This window comes from Phoenix dactylifera, chromosome 16, assembly GCF_051530095.1.
Source record: "Phoenix dactylifera cultivar Ajwa chromosome 16, Ajwa_hap1_PhDact_Kaust_v1.1, whole genome shotgun sequence".
Classification (NCBI taxonomy): domain Eukaryota; kingdom Viridiplantae; phylum Streptophyta; class Magnoliopsida; order Arecales; family Arecaceae; genus Phoenix; species Phoenix dactylifera.
The window spans coordinates 1,662,353-1,687,965 of NC_143205.1; the positions used below are offsets into that span (position 1 = coordinate 1,662,353).

The following is a 25,613-nucleotide window of genomic DNA, read 5'->3' on the forward strand; positions in this document are numbered from 1 at the left end:
ACTAGTGCTGATATCTACTATTCATCGCAAGTGCTTTTTTCCCCTTGATTACCATAGCATAATTTACCAAGAACTTGCCACATGCCAAATGTATGCAAATTACATTGATAGCACCAAGTGGTCACTTCATTTTTTGTGGCATCAAGATCCCAATTAGCAGCATCTGGAAACAAATCCCAAGCATTACGCAGTACAAATCAAATAATATTTTAACAAAGGCATGGAGAACTGCAACTCAGAGTCAAATAAACAACTAGATGTGTTCTATCCTCTTGGACAACATAAGCTTGATCACTTGTTGCATTACACTGGAAGGGGTTAGATATGTAAGCAAGTTTCTATACAGACACCAATATCACTGCCCATCTCCACCGCAGCACAGGCTGCAGAAGTACACTGACCCCTTGCAGCATCGCAAATTTAGACATCCTGTTTGCGAACAGCCTGAGCAAGTAGGCTTCTGGATTCTAATTGGGCAGCAGCAGTTAGTAGTGAAAGTAGTGGTGGTGGAGGAGCACACGTTAGAAGATTTTCTAGGGAGTCGGAGGCTCTGTCGGATCTTTTTGAGCCGGGTTGCAGTGGTGATGCTCTCCATTTCCTTGATAAACTTGCATAGATGGCGAATGTAGTCCGGGTACAGCTCCAGATTGCAGTGACCACCTCCTTTGATCCACAAGGGCTCGTACGGATCCCTAGCTAGTTTCCATAGCCCATTGCCATGAAGCCAATTCACTACATCATCCTCGGTTCCCTAATCAGATACCATTCCCACAGTTTGAACAAGTTAGTCAAGCTCGGAAAAATTTCTTGCCTTTATTCTTGTAGACAATCTAGCTTCTCATAAAAAAGCATAACAAAGTTCGAGCAGGAGCTGTTGCGTCAAGGTTTTATTTTAACAGTAAATGATGAACCTACTAGATCTAAGTTACCAAACTGCTTGCTGTGGGACTCCTACTCTGGGCACTGTTCTATCAAATTGCGGCTTACAAAATCCATGCCGGGAATAGATCTGATAAACAACTCCATACCAGCCCAAAGATTTTTCTACTAAGTTGTAACTAACTTACAAAAGAAGCTTGTACTCTATTCATATCATAGAGACAATAGCTTGAGATGAAGATAGATTAAGGTTTTAGGAGCACAGTTCAGCAAGCTGGTGACTCCATACTCCACTTTCAGGCATTGATCCTGAAACTTGCGACTGAGAAAGGGCAACATCAACCTAGGTCTGTCGGAAACTCTTTGAGAAGCCTAGAACTTGGATCCAACCAACGAAGCTTTAAAAGAGGCTACAGGGCAAGGCTGTACTATTTATGCAAGGGAAGGAATAAGTTCTTTCTTATAGTGGTGTTTTTCGGCGGTTTTCTCCATCAGGTTTTCTATCAGGTTAATTATTGCAGTCATCTCTTCTCTAACAGAGGTGTCTGCCTTATCATCATGTATTGGAATACTGCATCAATTAGGACTTCAAGGTGGTAACTAGTTGTTTTAATTGCTAATAAGTCATGGGTTGTTGTCATTTGTTGTTTTACCTTATCAACTACAAACACAAGTCAATTCTAAATTCTGAATATTTTAATAAATCATGTGCCTAAGGATTCAAATGTGACAGAAAAATCACACAGTGAGCTTCAAATTTCATTTCAATATATAGATGATATGTCAACACAAGCAAATGATATCCAAATGGCATAAATCTTGAAGGACGACTTACATGAATCACAAGAACCGGGCACTTCACCTTTTTAATTTTGTTAATGTTCTGCATCAGCAAGTAGACTAATATTAGCTTAAATTACCAACTGATACACAAGCCAGTAAGAAAGACAACCATCAACCTATGAGACTTACTTTATAAATGTCAAAGCAGAAATTGAAATTCACATGGCAGACCACACGTAGGCCTGACAATATAGCACTGTGAAGCACTACACCGCGCAATCTTGGCAAGCGAGCTGCCAAGTGCAGTGTGGGACCGCTACCAACAGACTGCCCATATAAGATCAAGTCTTCCTGACCGACTCCATATTCAGTTTCCAGGCATCGGTATACAGCCTCAATATCTGCATAAGTGTTGTATTCGCTTGGCTAGACACCACAAACAGAAAACTTAGTTGGTCACTTCATCCGACATGTAGACTTTTCAACATAAAACTAAAAATAAAGGTAACATTTGCGTGCTGCGAGCCCAGTGACATTTACACCAACCAGATGGCATTAACTTGCAGGTTGTTAATAGACCCACTTGTTATTTGAATTGTGTGAGAAGGCTGATTTTACATGTTGAGGAATGTTTCTTTAGTAAAAAAAGGATCCACATTTTGAAAGATGCCTCTGAAGAAATAATTAATATTCAGTCGTGTACGCTACTGCTTGTTAGAGAGGTGCTGATCAAGAAAATATTAATGCATTTTGCTTCAACATAGTGCTACAGAAATGCAAAGACAGAGCTAGAGAAGGTAATAGAGCAACAGCCCAAGTAGCAGTGTTGGAGTTGTTGGATTCGTCATCAACCCATACTAATATTCATCACAAAGGACATCCTAATAAACATATATTCAGTCGTGTACGCTACTGCTTGTTAGAGAGGTGTTGATCAACAAAATATTAATGCATGTTGCTTCAACATAGTGCTACAGAAATGCAAAGACAAAGCTAGATAAGGTAATAGAGCAACAGCCCAAGTAGCAGCATTGGAGTTGCCGGATTTGTCATCTAACCATACTAATATTCATCACAAAGGACATCCTAATAAACATACGATGCTTAATTTTTCTTTGCTTGTCTAAATTAGGCACAATTATCATGTTGAACCTGAATTACCTTTTCACTTTTGCACTTTTATTTTGTATAACACTCACGATATGTATACATGATTGTATATATGGCCTTATCTGCAATATCAGCCGACTGTTTAGCGATTAAATCCAACATTTGTGCTGATGTTTGACATAGATTTCTAGCAGCACTCATGCAATTTTGTTGAAAGTTTAGGTAGAATAATTTCAAAAGAGCTTATGGTATTATCAGAGGTTTCTGCAAACTCGATAAAAATATACACCTCGCAGTTAATAGTTACTACCATTTAAGTTACAACCAGTGTGCAACCATATTCTCAAAAAAAGAAGAGATATTAATAAGTACAAGCAAACAGCCTACCTTACCAGTTGAGGCTCCATAACCAGAGTAGTCGTATCTGCAAATTTAAAGATATAAGCATTAACTTCATTAGAATGATAGAAGCAAATGCAATTGTTGTGTGCACACACATGCACATGTGTGCATGTCTTTGTGTGTTTCTCTGCATGTGCGCGTGAGAGGGGGAGAGACAGAGAGGAGGGAGGATTGTTGGAGGGATGTTAGGATGAGTATGGGGAAAATTAAAAAACATAAATAAGTTTTTTTGATGAAAAAAACATAAATAAGTTAAATAACAAAAATATAATGTCTTTGAAGGATGGTGAAATAGATAGAACATAGATCAGATAAAAAAGATTAACTAGTCGACACTCAAAATAAAAATTTTAAAGCAACATGAAAAAAAAGTAGAAAACACATCAAACCATGAAAAGATGTTAAAAAATTGTCATTAAATTCCTCTGAACCATCAATATATATTCCTTTTTTTTCTTAAATTGCATAAGGGCTTTTCCTGATACTATTATGAAGTACAAGAAAAAGCATTAGTTCAATTTTTTATGTAAATTTAACAAAATTTGCTAATGAATTCATTGTTCAAACCATAGTATGCCATATAGTACCAAACTGAGCGGTACAAGACGTGCCATACTGAACCGAATGGTATGGGGCGTATCACACCATATCGGATGGTACGGAGCATACGTACCATACTGGTTTGGTACCGGTACATGGTACGGAAGGCGTACCAACATTGAATATGCCGAATTGGCCACATACCGGGCGTACCAACATAGTTATCGGATGGCACCGGTTTGGAGCCCGGTATAGAGAGACATACCTTGATTTAAACTGAAAACTTAAGTTTTTTTAGAATATAAAAAAAGGTTTGACAACACTTAACCCATTGTTGAACATAAATCTTCACCTTATCAACTCAAATGCCTAATTAAATAGTTTTAATAACATCAGCTTCCCATATCAACTCCCAAAAATAAATACCTACTAATAAAATAAAATTTGTCCAAGCTCCTTGACTCCTTTCATCTTATCCCTTTCTCATCCCACTATAGAATTTCAAGCACCTACCTTCCTTTGAGCACTCTCCATAGCTCTGTTTATATTTTGTAGTGCATTAAGTCATTACCTTATGACGTCATGAATGCCTACCAAGACATTCTTTGAAGCTCCTTGGACTATCCTAGTTTCCTTTCTCTCATTTCTTTCTCTTACAATGATGGAATCCTGAGGATTATCAATGTACTTTCAGCGGAATTTTAGACCATGAACTCATGATATTTTCACATAAGTATGCATTCACACAAGTTTGAGATATTTATCCCTTCCTATAATGGTGATTCTAGAGTTCATTATTGTCTTCTTGGAAGAGATTGAGGCCATGAATGCACAAGAGCCTCTGAGAATTACCATCCCCATTTCAATCTTGTTTGGCCCTTTTCCTCATCCCATCCGGGTCTGCCAAAGGTTTATTAGCAAATGGAAAGGTTGACAAATCAGATGGCAAGCGGTAGGTGTGTGCGTGGGCATGCAACTGGCATTAAAGCAGCCGAAAAGATGGTGATTGAAACAGAGCATACGAGAGTAGTATGGGTCCAAGTGCTTTGATCTTCAAGGACCTTCACCGCTGTCACATCCCTGTTCAAAAAAGATAGATAGGGATAAGGGTGTACCCTAAGCTATGTAGTAGAGATCTAAGTTAATTTAAACTAAGAAAGCTACTGGTAAACTAAGATAGGATAACATGCATTGATTTGGATTGTCGAAGGATCCCTTTTTAGCAATAGAACATGATATTTATAAGTGAACCTCATTAACAACCTTGATACTTGTCCTTGCTATTGTGTGGCACATCTAAGGGTTGACCCGTGACCTGACCCAACCCGACCCGACTTGACTTGTTTTGGAGGACCCGTGGGGCTGGGTCGGATCCTAAAATTGGACCCGTTCTATTTTTGGGTCAGGTCTGAGTTTACTAAATTCAGACCCGACCCAACCCGACCCGCATATAAATATTAAAGTATTACTATAAATAATAAATAAATTGGCCTTTTTGCAAGTGGGGTCACCAATCCTATGGTCGCTGATCCAATCCACCCCCATCCAAACAAAAAAAGATCAAGCCCCATTGCGCACAGCACCCACCTCCATGAACACCCAGCAATATAACTCAACGCAACTACAACAGGACCCACACCGACTCCACCAATGAGTGGGCCAATAAATTCGTGGGTTAAGTGTCCCAATAGTGGGTGTGTGTTTCCTTTTAAAACAAAAAGGGCAAAACCACCCGCTCATCCATTGACCTACCGATTAGAAAACCGACTTCCTCCCTCCTTCCCTTCCATTCCCGAGCGGTGGACAGAGACATGAAAAGAGTCCCGGCCTCCGACTCTCCTCCACTGTCCGATCCATCTTAGACCCAACCCCCGATGGATTTCCACCGTCGAATCTCTTACCCGGCGACGAAGGCCCTCGCAGCAACACCGTCCCGCTATCCCAAAGCACCCACCACAACCTCGTCATCATTGTCGTCTCCGTAATCACCGCCCTCTTCTTCCTCTCCCTCATCTACTACTCCGTCCTCCGTTGCCACTGGCGCCGCCACCACCCCCTCCTTCCCCCCGCTGACGTCCCTGCCGGCTCCAGCACCGCCTCTCCCCCCTCCGATGATGACAGGGCCGCCGAGGAAGGGGAGGGGCCACACCATGTGTGGTACATCCGGACCATCGAGATGGATGAGGCGATCATCGAGTCCATCGCCGTCGCCAAATACAAGGCTGGCGGCGGGCTCCTCGGCACCGCCGACTGCTCCGTGTGCCTCGGGGAGTTCCAGATGGGGAGCTCATCCAGCACTCCCAAAGTGCGAATTCTTGAAGAGGCGAGGGATATGGCTGAGTGATGCACCGGACCAAACAAGTGGACCCAAATTTTTTGGGTTGGGACCGAGTTATACATAGACCCGACCCAACCCGAATGATCTGTTGAATCTACTGTAGACCCGACTCGATCCAACCCGATTTTCTATTGGGTCGGGTCTGAGTCCAAAATTAGGACTCGAACAAGAAACCGGATCAGGTCGAGGTCACTCAGGATCCGATCCGATCCAACCCATTTGCACCCCTAGGCACATCGGTCATTATTGCCAAGAGTGATAGGTAGTGCTACTATCCCACTTATATCATGGAAAGTGGAAAGATAGGTGTAATTACCCCACTCCTCCCACATGAGAAGTTCGAAGATAAATATAACTATCCCATTCCTTCCATGTTATAAGTAGTGGTAAGATGGGTGACCCGATCAAGAAACCGGGTCGGGTCAGGGTCACTCAGGACCCGATCCGATCCGACACAACCCATTTGCATTCCTAGGCACATCGGTCATTATTGCCAAGAGTGGTAGGTAGTGCTACCATTCCACTTACATCATGAAAAGTGGAAAGATAGGTGTAATTACCCCACTCCTCCCACATGAGTTGTTCGAAGATAAATATAACTATCTCACTCCTTCCATGTTATAAGTAGTGGTAAGATGGGTGTCACTACCATCTTTGGACTCTACTCTACTAAGATCTTGTCATAGGCCAATAACTCTCCTCCCTTGGATCTATACCACAATCATTCAGCTTGCATCCTTGGTGTTTCAGCATACACCTCCCTTGTTGTATCGGCCTTTAGATCACAATCGATCTGGATGTGGTATAAATAATGCCCTCACATTCCATTAGTTGACGGTTAAGAGGATGATAGGATGCATCCTAACACCACATCCATCAACCTAATTTTAGACTTGGATGTCATTCAACTTGCCAATTTGAAGATTATGGAAAATTTGATAGTGGTAAGACTAAAACTTGAGCAATGGTTAGAAACTCTAAAGGATTTGGTGGATGTGAGATCCATCGCCGTGCTTGCCTCCTAGCCCATTAGAATAGCAAATATGGCTGATTTGAAGGAGAAGGTGCCTAATGATATGGCTGACGCCCTTCGGCATATAGCTTTTATGTGCATGATTGCTAATGAAGAGGAGGTGGGTGGTTTCCCCCTAGCCCTCGAAACAAGAGTAGGCTTCATCGCAAGATGGTTGAACTATTGTCCACCATCCGTGATGCCGGACCAACTTAAATGGAGGCAGGAGAAGAGGGGAAGAGAAGGAGGAAGAAGAAGAGAAGAAGGAGAAGGGAGGAGAAGAGAAGAAGAGGAAACGTGGGGAAAAGAAGTCTTTTAATTCTGCATTAAAACCCTAATCAGCTTACAAGTTCCCTTTAAATAGGGCCCCATAAGAACAATTAAAATAAACCCCTTACATAAAATAATTCTCCACAAATAAGCCCTAAAATGCAAATAAGCCCAGAATAAAATAAACCACAAATAAATCCCTAAACACAAATAAACCCAGAAATAACAATAAGCAAATATGCAAATAAAATGGGGACCTAGCTGATGTCCCCATCAACTCCTCCTGGGTGAGAAAAACTCGACCACGTCGAGTGTAAATCGGGGCGGCTGTCGTACTGCTCCAAAAGATCCGGGTCAAGGCGCTGCAACTCAGCTCGCGAAATCCACGACACATCTGATTCGGGTCGACCTTTCCACCGAACAAGGTAACGTTGGTAGCTTCCTCTCCTGGTAGATATAACCTGCTCATCTAATATATGTTCTATGTGTTCTCTGCGTGCATGAAACTGTGGAGGTGGAGGCTCACTAGCAGGTGCTAGAGCAGGGTGATCAACAACAGTGGATGTATCAACAAAAGGGTCAGAAGGAATGAATGTTGATTTCTTGTATGGGACTAAATCTTCAATATTAAATGTCGCACTAATCCCATAGTCTTCAGGAAGATCTACAACATACGCATTCGAACTGATTTTCTTTAGGACTTTGAACGGTCCCGCACTACGAGATTGCAACTTTTTGAACGTCCCCGAAGGAAGTCGTTCAGGTCTAATTCTTACCATGACTGAATCACCTACATTTAATTCTTTATAACGTCGGTGCAAATCAGCAAAGGATTTATATTTTAAGTTATTAGAGTGAATAAGTTTGCTGATCTCCTGATGCAATGAATGCAGGTGTGAAGCAAATGATTGTGCAGACTCAGAGACTCTATGTTGATGAGACATGGGAATCAAGTCTATGGGTTGCCTAGGTTTATAGCCATTCACCACTTCAAAAAGGACTCATGCCTATGGTCCTATTGACCGAACTATTATACGCAAACTCGGCAGTTGGTAACACGAGATCCCAAGTCCTAGTATGCTCACCTACCAGACATCTGAGAAGACTCCCTAGACTTCGGTTGACAACTTCGGTCTGGCCATCAGTTTGGGGATGATAGGCAGAAGAAAATTTTAACTTGGTACCCATCATGTGCCAAAGAGTTTTCCAAAAATAGCTCATAAATTTAACATCCCTATCGGATACAATAGATTTAGGAAGACCATTGAGTCTAACGACTTCGTCAAAATAGAGTTTCGCAATCCTAGAAGCATCAGAAGTCTTAGAACATGGGAGAAAATGAGCCATTTTAGAGAATCGGTCCACTACTACAAAAATGGAATCGTGTTTGGTCGAGGTACGTGGAAGCCCTAACACAAAATTCATGCTAACATCTTGCCACGGACAATCAGGAACAGGTAGTAGAGTGTAAAGCCCAGTGTTCTGTTTACGTTGTTTGGCTAATTGACATGTGCGGCACTGAGCGACGATCTTGGCCACGTCTCTCTTGAGACTCGGCCAGAAAAAACGTCTTTCCACCATCTCAATGGTTTTGTCTCTCCCGAAATGCCTAGACAGTCCTCCAGCGTGTACTTCCCATACTAGAAAATCTCTCAAAGAAGTTCGAGGAATACACAAACGGTTGGAGCGAAAGAGATAATCATCGTGTAAAAAGAAATCATCGTGCTCTCTCTCTACTCCATCTCGTAAGGTCAGGTATACATTACTAAAATCGGGACATGTGGTATATTGTTCCCTGATCCTTTCAAAACCAATTACTTCAGTGCTCATCATGGATAGGAGGAAGATCCGTCGACTGAGCGCATCAGCAGTCTTATTCTCAACTCCAGCTTTATGTTTCAGCACAAAAGTATAGGCTTGTAGAAACTCAATCCATCGGCCATGTCGAAGGTTTAATTTTTTTTGAGAATTGAGATACTTTAAAGCCTCATGGTCTGAATACAGGACAAATTCTTGCGGTAGCAAATAGTGTCGCCAATGTCGCAAAGTTTGCACTACCGCATAGAATTCCTTATCATAGGTGGAATAACGCAACCTGCCGTCACTTAACTTTTCGCTAAAGAACGCGACAGGGTGACCTTCTTGGCTTAACACACCACCTATGCCAACGCCAGAGGCATCACATGCGACCTCGAATACCTTAGTGAAATCAGGGAGCCGCAAGACAGGTGCTTCGGTCATCCTATGCTTAATATCTTTAAATGCTTGGGATGCCGACTTAGTCCAGATAAAGTCTCCTTTCTTCATGCAATCTGTGATAGGAGACATTATTGAACTAAAATTCCTAATGAAGCGACGATAGAAAGTAGCCAGACCATGAAAACTACGTACTTCGGCTAAGGTCTTGGGCTCAGGCCAATCGACTATCACGCTTACTTTTTCTGGATCAGCGGAGACACCCTTGGAAGATACTATGAATCCTAAGAAAGTGACGTGATCAGTCAGGAAGGCACACTTCTTAGGGTTTGCAAAGAAGCTTTCTTTCCGCAGGACTTCACAAAACTGCCTTAGGTGTGAGAGATGGAGCTCTTGAGTTTGACTATAAATGAGGATGTCATCAAAGTATACAACGACAAATTTGTTCAAGAAAGGTCGAAAGATCTGTGTCATCACCCTCATAAAAGTACTTGGAGCATTTGTTAATCCGAAAGGCATTACTAACCATTCGTAGAGTCCATCTTTGGTTTTGAATGCTGTTTTCCATTCATCCCCAGGACGAATCCGAATCTGGTGGTACCCACTCTTTAGGTCGATCTTGGAAAAGACTGTAGCACCAGACATGTAGTCTAAAAGGTCGTCCAGCCTAGGAATGGGAAAACGATACTTTACCGTGATTTTATTGATAGCACGGCTATCGACGCACATCCTCCAAGAGCCATCTTTCTTGGGAGTGAGGAGTGCAGGTACAGCACAGGGACTCAAACTCTCACGAATATACCCTCGAGTGACGAGTTCGTCAACTTGGCGTTTCAGTTCAGTGTGCTCGTTTGGATTGAGTCTATGGTGGGGAAGATTTGGCAGTGACGCTCCAGGAATGAGATCAATTACGTGCTGGATATCACGCATTGGAGGGAGTGCCTCTGGAAGATCAGTTGGAAAGACAGAGTGAAACTCCTCCAACAGAGGAACTACGGCGGCCGGATGTTCGACATTTGACTCCACATTAATAACTCTAGCCACAAGGGCGAACACAGGTGAATGGCTTTCGATATCTTTCATTACCTCTTTCGAAGTAATGATGTGGAGTGACTCTTCCTTTTGTGGTGTAGCACCCTTCTTCTCAGGTACGGGCTCTCTAGGAGGCAATGAATTCAATATAATTTTCCGACCCTGGAACATAAAACTACACGAATTTGACCGACCATGAAGTGTGACGTCCCTATCGTATAACCAAGGTCTTCCTAAGATGACTTGACCTACGTCCATCGGAAGGCAGTCGCACCAAATCTCGTCTTTATAAGATAGGAATTGAATCGGGACAAGGCATCTTTCTGAAACCGAAATGGACGTCTTATCTACCCAGGCTACTTTATATGGATTAGGATGAGGGGTAGATTTCAGGCCAAGGCGAGAAAACTCCAGACGCAATGGCATTGATGCAACTCCCGCTATCAAATAAGATTTTGCATGTTTTACCATTGATCTTAATAAGTGTATAAAATAGGGAGGTTCTTCGCCAGTCTTGTTCGGTCTTTGTTTGGGCTAGTGTGCACCTAACCACATGGAGCCTATGGTTTTGGTCATTCCTATCAGTGGGCTCATTTTGGTATTCAGTCTGAACAAATTCTAACCCGGTCTTTTCGTCTCCAAAGTCATCTACAAAATCCTCGATGTTTGGTTCATAGACTTCTTCGACACATTCAGTATCCTGGGTTCCTGCTTCCAGTTCAGTCATCAAATAGGTCTTGGCATTACATTGGGACGCAATATGGCCAAACTTTTGGCACCTGAAACACTGGGTTTGGTTTCTTAAGGGCGGGTTGGACCCTAATATGCCTTTTCCTTTATCAGTTGATGTACTTTGAGCAGGCACCGGAAACGTCCTAGTCGGTGTTTGGCTAGAACCGGGCTGGGAAGGATGGTTGGAGAGTGGTCTGGGTTGTGGGAGATGGCTTTGATTAGGTCGGGCTCCTGGGGGTAAGAACCGAGAGTCGGTACGTCTCACCACAGGGACTCGTAAAAAACTATCCACGTCTTGAGCCAATTGGTATGCCTGGCCAAGGGTAGTAATCTCTCGGAGGATCAATTCTTTCTGGATCTCCTCACGGAGTCCTGCTCGAAACCTAGAAAGAGTAACAGTCTCCTCTTCGATTACACCACACCTCATGTGAAACTCCTCAAATTGTCAATGTAATCGGCAACAGTTGAAGTTCCTTGAGTTAGTTTCTGCCACCTATCCATAAGGCGTTGTCGGTAAGAGAATGGCAGATACTTCTCATTCAGTTTCTCTTTCATATCCTCCCAAGTGGTGACGCGTGGAAGCCTCTGGGTCTCACGCCGATGTTCAACGTTATGCCAGTACCAGTGAGCTTGCCCAATAAGCTTCATTTTGGCAAATCGTACTTTTCTATCTTCAGTCATATCGTACCACTCAAAATAATTATCCATGGCTGCTCTCCAATCGAGGTACACGCTTGGCTCTAATTGACCAGCAAATGTGGGGGCTTCTACTCGCACGGTACGAAGTAGTCGCTCGTCAAGATCGCGCTGGTGATTAGGATGATGTTGGTTCCTAGGGGGATGGGGAAAAGCTGCAGGCGGTGTGGTCAAACCAAACTCGGGATAAGCTGCGATTGGGGATGATGGTTCCGGAGTCCTAAGGTGTTGTATTTGAGCACGGATCTCACGTTTGAATTCGTCGTGATCAGCTCGTATTGCAGCTAATTGTTCCAGAATATCTTGTATAACTCTGGGGTCCATGGTGGATAAAGGGGTCTGAGAGTCAGTGAGGAGGTACTCTCTACCACTACGGGTGGGCATACAGGAACTACTCTAGTTGGTGATATGATATGCAATGCTACTAATGAACCCTAATTGTCCAAATGTGATGCAGGACAACCTACTGATGCAACCCACTAATGCAACCTACCATGAATTCGGAAATCAGCAATTTTTTCACAAAAGTAACTTAAAATTAAATTTTACTAATTTGTACTTTGGTTATTTCAGAATTAAAGTAGAAAATTAGTCACTATAAGAAGTTAGATTGCAAACACGTTTTACAGTCATTCAAAGTCTGAAAATAATCTGATCTATGGATGTTGATGATGTTCTGACACTAAGGTGTGCTAATTTAATATTTAGATTTAATTGGTAGGTAGGACAGGTGTGGTGGAAGATGTTCTAGGTTTTGCAGTTTGACAAGAAAATAAGTTTCAAAATAGGGATGTCATGCAAGAGAACTAGAACATATTTAGATAAGCAAGTCCAAAGGAGGAAGAACCTATTACCTGTGGTGAATGCAGTTGACCAGAATCGTCTGCTCGTGGAGTCTTGAACACAAAGTTGGCGCCGGGCAGAGCTAGCTAGAGCTGTGGACCTAGATCTACAGCACAAGGGCTCCTGGGCTTCTGAAAGGGACTGAAGAAGACTCTGGATCGGGCCTGAAACAGGGCCTACGGCCAAGTGGCCTTGGGCCGCACTACAGGCCAAGCTTGTTTTGAGACCGCCTGGATCTGGGCCACACTCAAGGGAGTTTGGCGCGCGGGCCGGGTGCTGGAACTGGGCTTGCGGCCTGCTGAACACGAACTGGGGGGTCAGGCTGGCCGAGCTCGAGTGGGGTCTGATGGCACCGGCTCGGCTAGGAGAGAGGGAAAGAAGAGGGAGAAGCGTGCAGTGATGGCGTGCGGCAGCGGAGCCGCAGTGGCGAGGATGGCGGCAACTCCGGTGTCGGTGGACGAAGGTTGGTGGAGGCGGAACCTGGAGGAGGCGGCACAAACGGTGGAGTGGCTCTGCGGTTCAGAGAGAGAGCTCGACGGAGGGCTCGAAGGAAGCGGTGCCCGAAGGATGGAGGCGGCGGTGGTCTTCTGGCGGCGAAGATGGCTGTAGTGGTGATAGAAGCGGCGACGGGAAGGCGGTGAGGGAGGGAGAAAACGGGCTCGGGCGAAGGCGGATCTCGGCGGCGGCAAGAGGCGGCACGAGCGGAGGCGGCGAAGGTGGAGTGAGGCCCGAACGGCTCGGACACAGGGGCGGCGCGGCTCGGTTGACAGAAGAGAAGACGCCGGCGGCAGAGAGGCACGGCAGGGGCGGCGGCAACGACGTCGGCGGCGGAAACCCTAGGGTTTCCGTTCGACAGAAACAGAGGTTTTTTTTTTTTTTTTTTTTTTGAAGGGAAACACGTGCAGGTCACGTGATCCGACTTTTTTTTTTTTTTTTAACTTACCGGATGTGGACCCGGGCTAACGGGTTTTGGGGTAACGGGTTTAGAACTTACCCGTTACCGTAACTCCTTCAACCTCCCGATCGATTCGGGAGGTCGTTCCGGCCGCTTCGGCGGTGGTTGCGGAGCGGCCGAACGGAACGGTGACAGTGGTTCTGTTGTCGGCGGCGACAGGCGACGGCTGGTCGTGGTGGCGGCCGGGAGTTCCTCGTGCACGGTGGTCGGCGGGTGCGTCGACAGTGCCGAGGGACAAGGTCGACAGCAGGTCGGCGACGCTCTTCCTCTTTCCGGCAGCGGGAGTCGCACGTGGCCCTTCGACGCGCTCCGGAGTCCGTGGTCGACGTACGGCGTAGTATTCGTGCGGCCACAGGAATCCAGGAATCTAGCGACGATCGGCCATACACCGGCTGCCGGTGGTTGCAGGTGGTGGGGCAACGGTGACGACCGAGGGATCAAGTCAGATGGACGCGAGGGGGAATCCGGCGCAGGGACTGTGGCTCTTTCTTCCCTCTCGGCTGAAGAACTTCTTCTTTTTTTTTTTTTTTTTTTTTTGCTCTGACCGAGAGAGAGGAAGGGTCGGATGCGGGTGGCTGTCGATCTGGGCCTTCACAGACTCGGCAGTGATCCTCTTTTTTTTTTTTTTTTTTGGCTCTCGGTTTGGAAGAAGTAGCCGGGAGATGGAAGTGCCCAACACAGTCTTCTCTATTTCACAGGAAGGCTCGGATGATCTGGATCGGGCTTTGGCAGCAGAGGCAAAGCCTCTTGCTCTGATACCAAGTTGATGCCGGACCAACTTAAATGGAGGCAGGAGAAGAGGGGAAGAGAAGGAGGAAGAAGAAGAGAAGAAGGAGAAGGGAGGAGAAGAGAAGAAAAGGAAACGTAGGGAAAAGAAGTCTTTTAATTCTGCATTAAAACCCTAATCAGCTTACAAGTTCCCTTTAAATAGGGCCCCATAAGAACAATTAAAATAAACCCCTTACATAAAATAATTCTCCACAAATAAGCCCTAAAATGCAAATAAGCCCAGAATAAAATAAACCACAAATAAATCCCTAAACACAAATAAACCCAGAAATAACAATAAGCAAATATGCAAATAAAATGGGGACCTAGCTGATGTCCCCATCAATCCGCTACCACTGGAGGATGTTTGACTTTGGTAAAAGGGACCGGTGTGAGTGTGATTCCACCAACATTTCTCCTAACAGCCATTTGAAGATCAAGATGGCCGAAACCTATCTTGGGCTTGAATATCAGTCTAATGTTGACCGAAGCATAGTTGATTGTCTGATCGGTCTTATCTGCTTCTGCATTTGCCTACAAAATCTCTTCCTTATTTCCTCAGTCGGTGCATCCCAAGGACTCCTCAAGATAATCTTTGGCCTCTTCCCTTTGATAGGCCGAAATTCCAAAGTCAAATTCCTCGAAGCCCTTGACATTTCTATGCAAAGATTAATAAGGCGATTCATCCACCATGAAAATGAAATCGATTTCCTCTTCCACAAGATATGTTGTAATGTACTATGGTTGAACATATCGACTCTCAACCATAGAAATAAATCTTCTAACCTGTTTCAATATAGAAGCTGAAGATACTGCATATTGCTCCAAAAATGGCTTTAGCATAGAGGCCACTTTCTCTGCAACCGTTTTATTAATTTTCTTTCACGACATGATGGCAGCTATGTAGTGCCCCACCGAGTGTGCCAAAGAACTTGTTTAGCTCTTTTCCTTGTTTCATATGGGTGTGCCAAAGAACTCAATGGTGGACAAAAAGGGTGACAAGCTAGATAGCAAAGGATAGATGTATACATGGGCATGCCACCAGCATTAGAGCAGTTGAGAAAATGGTGATCGAAGGATACAAGAGTAGCATAGGTCTAGATATCTTGAGCTTCAAAAACTTTCGCTGCCATCATACCACCATTCAAAGGATATGGATAGGGATAAGGGTGTAGCCTAAACTACAATAGTAAAGATCTAAGTTAAGTTAACACTACTCTTAAGAAAACTACTAGTAAACTAAGATAAGATAAGATTCATCGATTTGGATTGTTGGAAATTTTTTTTTTACAGAGTACAATTACATTTACTTATACTAAAATAATAATAATTGCTTATTCTGATAGTTGCTACCCATGTTTGGCCTCTACTTCTGACGGCTTTGATAACCGATATCGGTTATCCTTCCACTACTTCATATTTGCTAGCATGGTTACATTACACTAACGGTCTTTTATATTTGGGAATATCTTTGAGACTTCATACACTAATGACTTTGATCTATTCCTTCTACCAACCATCTGACTTCATACACCTTATATTAGGGTTGATCATAGCTAAGTCTTGATTTTGCGGCCTGCTCATCAGCATCATTGTTGAATTCTTCCTTTTTAGCCTATACCTCCATACACAAGTAGCATTTATCATGGCCGAACTCTATCTAGCCCAACAATAGTCACATAACTTTCAATTGCCTTTACTCCATTTAACCTTGTCCATGTGGTGCTTATGCACAGCCTTCAGCTAGGTTGTTGAGATAGGGTGTAAACACCGAGCATGTCCCGTGGGGTCAAAACCTATGGATGTGTGACCATCTGTTATATGTTTGGTTTGTGCTTATAGAATTGGGCATGACACTCCACTTGCCGCACATATTAATACTTTGTTCTAATCTTGTGCCTCTCCTTCAATACTAGAGAAGCCTAGCAACAAGACCTAGGCACTCCACAAATTTTGCTCAAGGAAACTTTGAAGTTGCACCATCTCCAATGGATAAGAACAAGAGTATCCATGCTTTCTTTGCCTTCTTCATATTCTAGATATGCAAATGGTATTTCCTTCCACCTCAACCCTAAAACCTAAACCACATGTTTTCTCATTTTTGTGTTGTAGTATCTAATGGTCATCACCATCTCTAACTCATTCACAAACCCTCATAAGCAACATTGGCGGGACCATCCCGAATCGCCTAGTTTGAGGTATATTGAGCCATATCAGCGGCGAACCAGGATGGTTCTGTCCTTCACATCGAGAAACCGATGAGGAGGGGAGAGGGAGAAGGAAAGAGAAGAAAAGAGAGAGAGGTGGGGAGGGAGGGAGAGAAAGGAAGGATGGTGGATGGCCAATGGAGGTCTTTTTTATTTTGAAAAAATTAAATGAAGTCGGCAAGAAGGTTGCATACTTCACTTAAATTCTTCCAAATAAAAAAGGGGGCCCCTCAAGAACCTCTATTTTGAACGAAACAAGAAAACCGAAAGGCGGAGCCCTTCCTCTGCCCCTCCACCGGCCTTCGTCACCGGTCTGCCACCCTCCCTCTCCCTCCCTCCCTCTCTATGTCGGTATGGGCTTGGCATGGAACAGCCTAAGGGCAAACTTAACCATGCCACCGAGCAACCGCCATGGGCCCCGGTACCAGCACAACAATCCTTGCTCATACGTTTTAATCAATTATATACAACTTGATGATAAACTTTCAATAGAAATAACTAGTGCATTTCAACATATGGAGAGGGAGTGTGGTGGTAGCCTTAGCCATCACGATCCACTTATGGAATCATAAATAGAGCCAACATGGTTGTAGAAAGCACGATTAATTATTGGAAACTCTAGAACCACACAAATTCATGAACTTCGCGAACCAGCACACTTGAAATATACCATGTAGAAAACATTGACACTTTGTCGGGGAATTGATCCTCACCTAGGATCATAGAACATAAGCACCAAAAAAGAGAAAAACAAATTAGAGTGAAAAAGAAAATTTCCTACTGAAATAAAAAATTACAAGAAACTGAAAGAGTGGAACACCACTATTCTCAATCCTTCTCTCCAAGACCAGCATGCTGCTCACACTAACTTGAGGCAAATATCAAAGAGCCATGTCCCCTGCTTGCCCATGATGCAAACACATTAAGAGGATATCCAGTCATACCACTGTTTACTATGTATTCCCTGTCCTTTACGGACTTGAGGATTGTTATTCCACCAACGCAGAAACTAAAGGGCTCCCTAAGGTAAAACCACACAGGAAGCTGCAAAACTCAGAGCCATGAAGCTTGGCTCCTATCCAGACACTAACATACCACTTTACTGTAACTTCTTCTAACACCCAATCAATATGGAAAATGCTACTAGATGTGGAGTCAATCTCAAACTGTTATGCTTGAAACTAAGACCCACTGTAATTCTAATAGGACAAGACTTCAGCTCGACTCTGCACCTATCTGCTGATGACATATAATAACCAATAAGCTAGTTCGGCTACTTTGCCGGAACTCAAAGCTTGAATTCCAATCTAATTCAAACTCAAACGTGGCATTGGAAACTAAATCCAATCCTATTCCAAGCGTGCAAATTCATTATAAATTGATATGGGAACCAGAATGCTGTCAGCATTGGACATGACAACAGTCATCGACATCATATGGTCACTTTAAAAAAGCAAGAGACACTACCAGAAAATACGCGTATAGTGACGGGAAATTAGTGACGGACCGTTATCAGTCACTATTTGTGACGGATTAGTGACCGACATAAATTTGGTCACCGTGGTGTAAACTTAGTGACAGATTAGTGACAGGCCGGTCACAGAATGCGCGGGTAGGATGGGCGCCAAAACTTAGTGACCATCGTAGTGACGGGTATCTGTCAGCAAAATGATAACCGAAATTGCAACCAGATAGTGACAAATTCAGCCGTCACAAATATCGTAACCTAAGTGTTTATAAATTTTTAAAAGATTATTTTTGGCAGTGACGGGTTATTGACAAAAATTTCCGTTACCAAATTTAAATTTTAATTCCAAAAATATTAAAAATATTATTTTTGAGTAATTCTAAATTAAAAAAAGATAAAAGGAGGAAAATCCAAAATGAAACTAAGTGTGTCCGCCGTCCCGCCCAAATTCCTTCGATAACCCAAATTTCAATCGTTCTCCAGAAAACTCAAATTTCTTCTTCTCATTTTCAAATCTCATGGTGCCGGTCATGACCTATTTGTACCCCTACTGCTGCTTTCCTGCAATGGGATTAGATTTTGGAAGAAGGTCTGGGATTTTTTTTTGTCCTCGTGAGTGGGGAGCTGGGAGACATCAAGTTCGGTGCAATCGGCCTTATAGATAAAAAATAGTTTGATATGAAATTTGGCTTGCAGACCGACTTACCTCATCACTTCCCCATCAGCCCGGTCGAAGCACTTCCCCATCAGCCCGGTCGAACTTAAAACATTGGCTTCGTCCCGATTGGACGGTTAGGGCTTCTGGCATCGCCGCTTCCCCTTTCTTGTCTCCCCTCTCCTCTCCTCTCCTCTCCTCGACCTCCGCCCTCTCCTCTCCGGCTCCTCCTTGCCGACCATTTGTGCCTCCCCGTCGACGGTGACCACAGCTACATCACGCCCCCCGATCGGCCGATCCAACTCTCACCCGGGACAAGATCATCACGGCTACATCACCCCGTCGACGCCCCCCTTCTTCTTGCTCGTCGGCTAGGGTTTTCAGAACCCACAACTGGTTCTTTCCCGAGCAAGGTAAACCCTAACCCCGTTTCTTTTTACCCCATGATAACAAAATAAAAGAAACGAAGAAGAGGAAGAGGAAGGGGGAAGGAACTTACCGAGGGTCTCCGCCTGTGGATCCAGCGCCGCGCTTGATCGCCGCCGTGGCCGCAGTTGTCGACGGCTGCACTAGGGTTCTTCTTTCCCTCCTATCCGGGTTCTTTTCCTTCCCCTGCTGCAGGTAGGCAAGGCAGAGAGGGTCATTCCTCCCCCCTCTGCTGCGGGTAGTCCAGTCCCGATTGGCATTCTTCCTTCCCCTGTTGGTCGCGTTCTCTATGATGTTGAATTTTGTCCTCTCTCTCTCTCTCTCTCTCTCTTTCAGTATAGAGCTTATCCCTTCTTTTTCCTCTTGATTTTTGGGGTTTTCTTCGTTTTCTCCTGATATTATGTGGTAGATTTTATAATGGTGGTTAGGATTTGCGCTACAAGTACCAAGGTTAGGGTTTTGGGTTGCCCTGGTCTTGAAGTTGCCGGATCTGGCTGTAGCTATATGAATAAAGAGAAGAGGGAAGAAAACTGGTCGGCTTGCTCTCCTTATTGTTGGCAACCCGCTTACCAAGCTTCCCACATTAATTTGTTCTTAAAATGTAGCTTCCTATTTTATTCTTTTTTATTTTTTGTGAGAAGGGCAGAAGAAGGAGATGGTGCATGTGTTAGCCATTTTTAGAGGACCTTCTCACACATCAAGAGCTATCTATTTTCTTTGTTTTTTTAATGTTTTTATTAATTTTTCAAAGTGATGATATCTCGGCCATTATCCAGGCAAGCTGTTTTTTAATTGCTGCAGATTGTGTCATCAATGCCTACATCTGAGTCTTATTTTCTTTTAATCTGTCGCTCTATTGTTCCATGCTGTTCTCTATAATCTCTCTAATTACTTTTTTGGTTGTGTATTGCTATGAAACTTTTTGGCCCTCCTATGTTTTGGACTTCACACCTAGGTGCAACCAGTTTGATCTGGGATTATGGCTGATATGCCACCCAAACAATAATGGATATTTTTCAGCTGTTAATTTATGTCTCCAGAAAATCAATAGTAACTTAACATATTCAATTTTACCATCAAATTAGAATGAGGTTGCAGAGCTTAATTACTGTAGAAAGAGCTTTATAAAGATTTTAAGTAGGTGATAGATATGTCTTTACCCTGTTGCTGATCATCATAAAGATTGAAAACATATGGTCCTGGTATTTTGGATTGGGCTTTCAATCTCAGGATCGAAATGACACAAAGTCTTGTACTGTAGCAAATTCTTGTATTTTGGATTGAACAGCCTCATTACTTGCAGCGTTCGAAGCGGCAATTTCTTCTAGGCGTTTCCATACAACTTCACGTTTTGACTTAATCTCCTTTTCTTTAGATTCATCTTCTTCAAACTTCTTCAAGCACTCCATGAATAGCCCAGGATCATGATCAGAAAATATCTTACGAACATTTAGCGTGAGGCTCTGAACAGCTTGGTTCCAGTGAGACTTTGTATTTCTCTCCAAAGCAGGGAAGATAATTGGTAAAATCGCCTTACAGTTTTGTTTTGTTTAGTCTTTATTAACATCTTGTAAGGACTGAATTTGCTTTTAGTATCGGTGGGCGGGTACTTGATAAGTATCGTAGTGCACTTAAACTGAATATTGCCGAGGCCTTGATTTGTACTCAAGATTGGGTGTTGGAAAAGAAAGGTATATGTTTTATTAATTATATTTCTATTATTTTTTGAATAATTTATTATTAATTATTGCAATATTTCAATGTAGATGTTGAGGATGCCAAGTTAGATGAGATTGTAGAAGATGTCATAAACTCAAGTTTCTACAATGAAACTCAATCAACTCAATGCTCGGCCAATGTTGAATCCAATTCATAGTGAGATGAATCATGATCATGGGATACTCCCTTTTGGTTTTGGTTTAAATATGGATGTTGTTATAGTTTGGGACTTTTTTAGTTTTGCTTTGAATATGGATGTTGTCATTGGTTATTGTAATTTTGGTTAAAATTTCAGCTTCTCAGGTATGCCCTCATCTAATGTCACTCTTAACTTTTGCTCATGTTTTTATATTTCTGTAAGTAACTATGAACTGAATTGTAATGCTTTCTTTTTAACTTCAGATGGGATATGCTTTGCTAAAGGAAACAGGTTAAGGGAAACAAAAGGGGCAATGCTCTCTCTCTCTCTCTATTTTTTTTTTTTGCCCCTCTGATGAATGGAATGAAACAGGTTAAAGGAAACAACAAGGGGCAATGCAAAAGCAAAGGGTCAAAGCATACTGCTGGCTTTCTATCTGAACGAGTACAAGTTCTTATTCCGACTCCTTCCCGGTTGACAGAGTTGAAGTCATTTATGTCAGTCCATTGGAATCATATACTGACGACATTTATATATGTCTCTTGTATTCTGGAAGGAGAGATGCTGAATGAAAAGCTTTCAGCAGAACACTTCCATTGTTTTGTTTATGCATATGACTGGATGAGGCTCTAGCTTGTATTTTTCTTTTATTATGAGCCAATCAATGTACCAAAAATACCAGATTATTGGAATGTGACCAGTGACCAAATTTGGTTACTGAATAGTTTACCAAGTATTGTGACGAGCTAATATAAACTTAGTGACAGGATTTTGGTTTCTAAAAATTGATTTTGCTCAGTGAGTCAGTAACGGAATTAGTGACAAATTTAGTGACAAAATTTGTGACCATGTCTGTGACGACTAAATCTGTCACTGAAGGTTGTGACAAATCAGTGACCAAATTTGTGACCGAATTCTGTGACAAAATCAGTGACCAAGTTATCTTCGTCACTAACTCAATGACTGGTTAGTGACGGAAAATACGTAATTTTTTAAATATTTAATTTTTTGGATTTGTAACTGCTTAGTGACGGCGGTTCTGTCACGGAGTTTAGTGACGGGAATCGCCGCCGTCATTGAGAATTTAGTGACGCATGTTTTTGTAACTAATTTCGTGACGGGAGCTCCGGTCACAAATTCCGTATTAGTAACCGGAAACACGGTATAGTGACGGGAATCTCCGTCACTATACGCGTGTTTTCTGGTAGTGAGATCCCCCCCCCCTTTTTCCCTATGCTGAAGACATTTCTTTGGCCAGATATTAATTTGGTAATCACAGCATAATTACCAAGTTGAGAAATTTGTGAAATTAACTCTAAGTGAAAAGGAATCAGAAACAATTTGTAGATGTGCTCTAGTGCCGGGTGCGGGAGGCACTAATGGAAATGTACATGAGAAACAAACTAGAAATCATAAAGAAACTGCAAGGAAACCCTGTTAACAGTTCCCTCATCTTTTCTTTCATATATTCAACTGCATCTAGTTTTCTCCATGTTATTATGTGCTGCACATATGCTTCCCAATATACATAGAAGTCAGATAAAATTCAATTTCGATGCAAGTTTTCGGGGCAATGTGTTTCATACTCTCTGTACTTCACTTTTTTTTTTCTTTTTTAAAAAAATCCTGCGTTTGCAAGACAAAGTTCACATGATGTATTCAACATCACAAAAACCAAAGTTTAATTCAAACAAAGATTTAGTCCATGAAAAATCTGAATGAAGATATTATCATATGTTTATATCAAGAAGAAAAAACCAAAACAGACATTCTGAACTGTTATTATGTTAATGGATAAAAAAAACAATTAGATTAAAAAATTCCAACGACCTAGATGAAGTGAGGCACCAACAAGAACTGCAGAAAATTCGGAGGAAATGCTGAAACTAACTGATGAGAAACAAAATCCACTCACCCCATCAGATTAACTCTGAGGTTGACCTTGAGCTGTACAAAGAGATCATAGAGCTGCCCTAGATCAGCGGCATTGCCGTGCGAGTATAGCACCGTGAGCCGGGCATAGGGGTTCCTCAGGTAGAAGGCTACAACCTTGTTCCCACGCTTGGTGTCCAGGACCAGCACATCCAGTGAATGATCCCGTGGGATCCCGGAGGCCACCAGCCGCCCATTGTCGTCCTTCTTGACGGTGTAGGTAGGCGGCTCGGGCGGGAAGAATGCGAATTTCGCCGCCAGACTCGAAACCGAGCACCCCAGTAGCATCGAGATCGATCCAACTCATTGACAGAGAAGAATTTTCATATGAAAACAGGACTCGGCAAGGAAAATCCAGCACAAAAATTGCACCTTCTCCCCCTTACCCTTTAGCCGCGGTGACCAAAATCTAAAGCGTTTTCTTCTGATAAAGAGGTTCCAGAAATGGGATTCAAAGAGGAATTCAGTGCGAGCGTAAAGGAGCCACCTTTCTTTGGAAAACTGATGTCTTTAGGGGTTTACTAGAGCTTTAAGCAGCCAAAACGGAGAGATCAGCTCTAAAGGCTTGGAAGATGGGGAAGTTACTCTCCTATTGGAGCTGGAGAAGGGAGTGATCTTGAACACTGTCTATAGTTTCTGAGGGGGACAGAGAGGACCTAAAAATGGAAAACAGAGCAGCTGGAGCAGCCTTGCTGGCATCTATCTATCCATGGCATGGATGTAGAACAGAGAGTGAAAGAGACACGACCTTGGAAGAGGGTTTTAGGGTTGGAGAAAGCGCAGATCTTCTTCCCCTCTTATCCTTCTCTTCGGGTTTAGATTTTGGATAGATAAGAAATAGTGCAGGGCTCTAGTTACTTTTCCTCTCTCTCCCTCCCTCTCTCTCTCTCTCTCTCTCTACTGAGTTGAGCTGTGGGCCTTCTACTTTTGAGTCTGGATTCCTGGATGTGGCTTTGGGATTCTAGGAGTTTGAAGCCCTCTCTCTCTCTCTCTCACTCTCTCTCTCTCTCTCTTCTCTCTGGAAAAAAAAAAGGTAGTGGTGAGCCAGAAAGCTTTGCTTTCATTTAATAATCGGGCTGTATTCATTTGTTTTGTAGCTCAGAGAGAGAGAGAGAGAGATTGGCCAAAAAAAAAAAAAAAAAGGTGGTGAGCTAGAAAGTTTTGCTTTCATTTATTAATCGGGCTGTATACATTTGTTTTGTAGCTCAGAGAGAGAGAGCGATTGGCAATGCAGAAGAAAGTTGGTAGATAGCTTGTAGGGAGAGAGAGCGATTGGCAATGCAGAAGAAAGTTGGTAGATAGCTTGTAGGGAGGATGGGTGAGAAAGACTGCATCTTTTGGACACGGCACAAGAGCTTCCGCTTCACGTGGCCACAGACTCTCACCCATGCACGAGACCCCCAAGTAAGACAACATTAGCATGCAGGGGGTCGAACCGTCGAAGCAAGAGGGGACGGGAGGGATCTTTTGGTCAGCTGTCTGTCCAGAATAGCACACAGCCTTCTACTCACGTCAAAAACGCAGTGAGTTTATACGGGACCCACAGCTTGTCTCTTACTCCCCTGGGGTTCACGTACCATCAGTCATAGGTGCCCTAGGTCACATGATGAAAATTATAGGGAAATCATTTACTACTGCTTGCTCCCTTGCCTTGGCCGCATTACTTTGGTTTTATGGGTTGGTTGCATCTCTGCAACAATATTGCTTTAATTCTAGTGATGGCAATAGATCTCTAGCATGTCATTTTTTTGTTTGCATTTACAGGTTGATTTTTTTTTTTAATGTGTGCTTATAATTAAGTGATAATTATTATTGTGTATGTATTTTGGAATTATAATTCTACGCCATCTAAGACTACATGTATAAGTATTGGTAACCGAAAATATCATTACCTCGTTTTATCAAAATTTATCTTTATTATTTTATAAGTGTGCATGGTTGATCGATTCACATGCCTCCAGGAAAACAGAAAAAAACGAAAAAAAAAAGAAAGGAAAGCTCAAGAGGAATCATGGTGATCAAAAATGTCAATTGGCACAAATAACTTCGCAATTCAAATGTAAAAATAAAAGTTTAAAATTTATTACTATTTGACCATCACCAAGGTGGTAAATGTTGATTTATATTACTCAAATGATGACCGAGAAAAAGGACAGAAGTTGTAGTGATGAATTCATTGATGGACGACGATTATATGAGTTTGTCTGTCATGCTCATCAATGTAAATATAATTTGGTATTCAACATGTACCATAGCTCGATCAACTATTTGTTATTGATTAATTATACATCTGTGACAAATTTGAATAAATATTGATCTCCAAGAAAGGATCACTTGGATGGCATCGAAACGTCCGAGGGAATCCTAGGCTCTTGCAAAGTAATGTGATAAATTTGAATTGTCCTTGACAATGAGATACAGAAAACTAGTTCGATAGGATCAAAGAGGTGTTTCAGATAGCAGTCGTGTCACCTTCAATAGAATGCTACTGTTGGAAAGAAGAATCTTCTG

The 25,613-nt window shown here is 42.8% G+C and overlaps 1 protein-coding gene and 1 non-coding gene across 3 annotated transcripts; one reads left to right on the forward strand and one right to left on the reverse strand.

The window, feature by feature from the left end:
• Positions 1-183: 183 nt before the first annotated feature.
• LOC113460922 (uncharacterized) lies at positions 184-24,271 on the reverse strand. Of its 2 annotated transcripts, XM_089927667.1 has the most exons (6): positions 24,227-24,271; positions 23,086-24,120; positions 3,160-3,196; positions 1,852-2,088; positions 1,715-1,762; positions 184-751 (listed from the first exon to the last, which is right to left on the reverse strand). In XM_089927667.1, exons 2-6 carry the CDS (start codon positions 23,388-23,390, stop codon positions 356-358), a joined length of 1,023 nt encoding a protein of 340 aa, XP_089783793.1. In that variant the 5' UTR covers positions 23,391-24,120; positions 24,227-24,271; the 3' UTR covers positions 184-355. The 2 variants fall into 2 exon arrangements, with proteins under 2 accessions (XP_089783793.1, XP_026660469.3); XM_026804668.4 differs by lacking the exon at positions 24,227-24,271 and having other exon boundaries at positions 23,086-24,164.
• LOC120112292 (small nucleolar RNA snoR109) lies at positions 19,804-19,898 on the forward strand. The gene has a single exon (XR_005513764.2). It is a non-coding gene; the product is annotated as a small nucleolar RNA snoR109 (small nucleolar RNA).
• Positions 24,272-25,613: the final 1,342 nt, after the last annotated feature.

Excerpts from the sequence above, each read along its gene's own strand:
- LOC113460922 (XM_089927667.1), bottom strand. The coding sequence starts at position 23,390 with ATGCTACTGGGGTGCTCGGTTTCGAGTCTGGCGGCGAAATTCGCATTC. Across the intron at positions 3,197-23,085 it reads CTCAGAGTTAATCTGATGGG|ATACGACTACTCTGGTTATG; the intron begins GTGAGTGGATTT and ends TTAAATTTGCAG. Across the intron at positions 752-1,714 it reads GCCCGGTTCTTGTGATTCAT|GGAACCGAGGATGATGTAGT; the intron begins GTAAGTCGTCCT and ends GTATCTGATTAG.